Consider the following 4,984-nt stretch of genomic DNA (forward strand, 5'->3'; position numbering starts at 1 on the left):
TACTTGTTCCTCCGTTTTATTTTACTTGACCCCTATTAAAAAATAATTATTTCAATTTACTTGTCTGATTTTTTAAATCAAGAGAAGTTTATCAGTTTTTTCAATACTACATTTAATACTAAATAATTAAATAAAATATTAGTAGTCAAATTTAAATATCAAAGTATAATTAATACGGTTAGTTTAACAAAATAAACGCTAACAAATTCTTTAAGTATCAAGTCAAACATGGACTAAAGTAAAAAAAAGGGAGTAATTTTATGAGTTAAAAAGTTACGGAGTAATTTTCTCAAGGAAGTTACTTAATTTTAGATTGGCGGTATAATAACTATTAATTTTTTTTTTAATTAAGCTTACTTGAGAGTCCTCCAATGTTAGGACTCTCTCCATTTTAAATTTCTATAAACGTTAACAGCTTCATTTCCTTTCTCATAAATTCAACAACCTTTGTTAAGAACAAGTCAACAACAACAAAAAAAAAATATGCTGCTGAAAAAAATGATAGTAGTTTTTCTAGCGTCATTGCTACTAGTTTTGAATACAGTGGCAGAAAGTCCTTCTAGATTCTTTGAATGGAATGTCACTTATGGAACTATTTCTCCTCTAGGTGTTCCTCAACAGGTTTCTTTCTTTAATTTTCGTGTTATTTTCGATTATATGTGAAAATGATGAAGCATTGTCTTGTGCATAAAGCATCTCGCATTCATGCAGAGTTTGGAAAAGGCTGAACTCCAAAGGGGTGTGCTTAAGACAATCTACTCGTTTAGATAACTTTACGGTTGCTCTAAGGCTCCCTTCCAATAATATGTGAAAATAATTGTTTGTTAATTATTTTAAGATTTGGTTTTCTTGTGGTTTATATTTGTGTGTGATATTTTCCCAACAGGTTTTTTTTCTTTAATTTTTGTGCTATTTTCGATAATATGTGAAAATGAAAAAAGGTACCGATAGACGAAGCATTCTGTGTTCATGCAGAGTTTGGAAACGGGCTGAACTCCAAAGTTAAGGGGCTTACTCGTGTAAATAACTTTATGGTTGCTCTAAGGCTCCGTTCTAGTAATATGTGAAAATATTGTTTGTTAATTATTTTTGGGATTTGTTTGGGGTTTGTATTTGTAGGTGTGATGATCTTATAGTAATATGTGTTTTTAATTTGTGTGTATAGGGAATTCTGATCAATGGGCAATTTCCTGGTCCTGACATCATCTCATTCACTAATGACATGGTTTTTGTCAATGTCTTCAACAACTTGGATGAGCCTTTTCTTATTTCATGGTAATTTTCCTCACTTACCCTATTCATTATCATCGACATATTAAATGATATGGGTTCTAGATAAAACGATCATACACGTTGTTGAGTCTCACATCGCTCATGGGATGAGCATTTGGGCTCCTTATCATGATTCTAGACAATCATCACCTCATATAAGCGAGCTTTTGGGGTTGAGGCTCAATTTCTCTATCAAACATGCTTCACACTTTCACAATTAATCTCAACTCCATCACACATAATTTTTTTTAAAAAATGCCCTTCTGGAATGACAGTGAAATTGTAACAAATTAAAGTCGAACAAGTAGGACCTCGATATGGTTTTATTATGTTTTTCATATAGGAGGTTTATGTTCTTTTTTGCACTTTCAGGCTTCTTCTCGATTTTCTTTGGCTAGGAAAGTAGTCCAAGTTTACTTTTTGCGAAAGGGAAAATGATTTTCTGATAAAGAGCTATCGGGAGAAATTTTCAGTTGGGAGCCATTACTTTTTCAGCTCGGAGTCATTGTTGTTATGTTTTCGGGTTATGACTTATGAGCCATTGTTGTGTGTTCCTTTTCGAGTGGTTCCTTCTTCTTTTTTCCGATGATATGAAGGCGACAACTCTTTATCCAGAGATAGAAAGGATCTTGATCTACAAAAATTGTATTCAAAAGAGTTAGGAGTACTACAAGAATTTTTTGGCATTAGCATAAAATGTCTATCCCCTGCTACTGCAACTTCTTGAGTTGTTAACTCTATGCACAAAGTCATATTTAATCATGTTTGTTTTGCATAGTTCATGACGTTGCTGCAAAAATTGAGCGTTCAAGTCCTTTATTTATCCTCGTATAATGATAATGATAAATGCATTAGGCAAACTCGTTCAGTTTCTACTCTTTTTTTTTTATTGTTGTCTCAGTTTTTCGAAAATATGTTTCATAATGTTTTGTGAAATATATATAGGAGCGGAGTGCAACATAGGAAAAACTCATTCGTAGATGGAGTATGGGGAACGACATGTCCAATACCACCAGGGAAGAATTTAACATACACTATGCAAATGAAGGATCAAATAGGGAGCTTTTACTATTTTCCTTCTCTTGGATTCCACAAAGCCGCGGGTGGTATTGGTAGCATCAGGATCTTCACCAGGCCTTCTGTCCCTTTTCCCGTCCCTGCTTATTCTGATGATTTCATCGTCCTTATTGGAGATTGGTACAAGTGCAATCACACGGTAAGTTTTATCCACCGACAGTACAAATGAATTTTACACACTCAGTGTCGTTTGTTTAACTTTAACAAGTTGTTAGAGTGAGAGCTATGGGAATATACTCTTATCCATCTCATGTAAGGACCTATAAATGGTGAAACATTTATATTTGTTGATGATTTGCTTTCATACTTAACGGTTACAATTAAAATGTGCATTTATACAGAAACTTAGAGCAATTCTTGACAGAGGCCACAAGTTGCCTTTTCCGGATGGCATTCTTATCAATGGTCGCGGCCCTAATGGTGCTACCTTCACAGTTGATCGAGGTAAAATGCATTCAGATTTAGTCAAATTTAAATCTCAAGACGTTGTAATTCTTCTTGTAAAACAGAATCAGAAAGAAAATATTCTTAACAAGAGTGTTTTCTGATAGTCTAACAATTGAGTATCTCTATGTATGAGAGTACAGGGAATACTTATAGGCTGAGGATATCAAATGTTGGATTGGAACATTCTCTCAACTTTCGGATTGAAGGACACAACATGACATTGGTTGAAGTAGAGGGTACACACACAATACAAGTGTCATATTCCTCACTCGACGTTCATGTTGGACAATCTTACTCGGTCCTTATCACAGCTGACCAAGCTCCTAAAGACTACTACATTGTTGTTTCATCTCGTTTCACCTCTAAAAAGGTTCTTACTACCACCGGTGTACTTCACTATAGCAACTCTAATAGCCCAGTCTCAGGCCCAATCCCCAATGGACCAACCATTGAAGTTGGTTTGTCCCTGCACCAAGCTCGTTCTATCAGGTGTGTGCATTTGCTTTCGCCTCTTTACTAATCATATTTCTCTCTTCCAACTTGGTACTCATTTTTTCATGTCTTAATTAGGACCAACTTGACAGCTAATGGACCAAGGCCTAACCCACAAGGCTCGTACCATTATGGCATGATCAATACAACTAGAACTATCAGACTTGGATCCTCCGCTGCCCAAGTGAATGGCAAGCAGAGATATGCTGTCAACAGTTTGTCATTTGTGCCCACTGACAATACTCCCTTAAAACTCGCTGACTATTTCAAGATTGGAGGATTCACCCCTGGAAACATACCTGATGCTCCACCCGGCGGAAGAATTCACCTCGACACATCTGTTTTGCAAACTGACTACAAGGCTTTCATTGAAATTATATTCGAGAACAAAGAGCGAATCGTCCAAAGCTGGCATATTGATGGCTATGCCTTTTGGGTAGTAGGGTAAGAACACAAGTCACTTCCAATTTCATGCTATTACTATGCACTTATATTCCCCATAAAGGTAGGGGTAAGGCCAATGTATATCCTACATCCCCAAACCTCACTTGGGGATTACACTATGTATGTAGTTGTCGTTGTTGTTGTTGTACTATGTTTTATGTTCAGTTTTGACTGTAAATTACTCTTGATGTTAAATGCAGCATGGATGGAGGACGATGGACTCCTGCAAGTAGGAACCGATACAATCTACGCGATGCAGTTTCACGTAGCACAACTCAGGTGATGAGATTACTTCGTACAATATGAAATTATTTTTCCTCTAGAAAGAAGACTAACATGAAAATATTTCGGAAAATGCAGGTCTATCCAAGGTCATGGACAGCAATATACATTGCATTAGACAATGCGGGAATGTGGAACATAAGATCTGAATTTTGGGCGCGACAGTATCTAGGACAGCAGTTATACATGAGGGTATACACGACATCAACCTCTTTGCAAGATGAATATCGAATTCCACCTAATGCTCTTTTATGTGGCAAGGTGTCAGACCCCCAGAATAAGACCGTCTTAAGTTGAGCTGCAACTGCAATAGAGAAAATTTGGTTTACATATGATTCTTGCGGATTAGGGTGGTAGCTTAGTAGGTAGTTGAGAGTCATCTCGTTGTCTAGCGAGATAGGTTCTTTCCTGTAGTATTAGCACCATTCTCGTAGTTTCTGGTCCCTCGATTTCTTCTACTTTTGTTGTTTATTATTCTTTGGCTATCGTAGGTTCCCTTTTCTGTATGTTTTAGAATGCTTTCCCAATTATTTTCAATGTCTTAGTTTCTTCTACTTTCTCCTTTTAAATCTGCTTTAGCCTCTCTAGCCGGAGGCGGATGTAGAGCAGAAGGGGTTCCCGGGAACCCACACTCGCTACCCTAATGCTTAAAATTACATAGAAAAATCATTAAAAGTTATAAATATTAATAGGTGGGAACCCATAACTAAACAAAGGGATAGCTTAGTGGTAGGAAAGGAGCTCTTGGGAACCCATAAGTTTGAAATTCTGGATCCCCCTCTGTCTCTAGCAGGGGCGGAGCTACGTTGTAGCAAGGGTGGTCAGATGAACACCCTTCGTCGGAAAATTATATAGTATACGTACATGAAATACTACTTTAAAGGGTTAAATATACAATATGAACAATCTTGACACATGCAGTTGCTCTAGCCTAGTGGTGGTAAGCGCGCAGGGAATGGACATTCTCCTT

General features: G+C 36.8%; 1 protein-coding gene across 1 annotated transcript; it reads left to right on the forward strand.

The window, feature by feature from the left end:
- The first annotated feature begins 379 nt into the window (after nucleotides 1–379).
- On the forward strand, nucleotides 380–4,551 carry LOC107849684 (L-ascorbate oxidase homolog). Its single transcript, XM_016694235.2, has 8 exons — nucleotides 380–621; nucleotides 1,166–1,275; nucleotides 2,218–2,488; nucleotides 2,691–2,793; nucleotides 2,937–3,285; nucleotides 3,367–3,732; nucleotides 3,933–4,011; nucleotides 4,093–4,551. The coding sequence occupies exons 1-8, from the start codon at nucleotides 484–486 to the stop codon at nucleotides 4,309–4,311; spliced, it is 1,635 nt and encodes a 544-aa protein (XP_016549721.1). The 5' UTR covers nucleotides 380–483; the 3' UTR covers nucleotides 4,312–4,551.
- The last annotated feature ends 433 nt before the right edge of the window (nucleotides 4,552–4,984 follow it).

This window comes from Capsicum annuum, chromosome 12 (assembly GCF_002878395.1).
Source record: "Capsicum annuum cultivar UCD-10X-F1 chromosome 12, UCD10Xv1.1, whole genome shotgun sequence".
Taxonomy (NCBI): domain Eukaryota; kingdom Viridiplantae; phylum Streptophyta; class Magnoliopsida; order Solanales; family Solanaceae; genus Capsicum; species Capsicum annuum.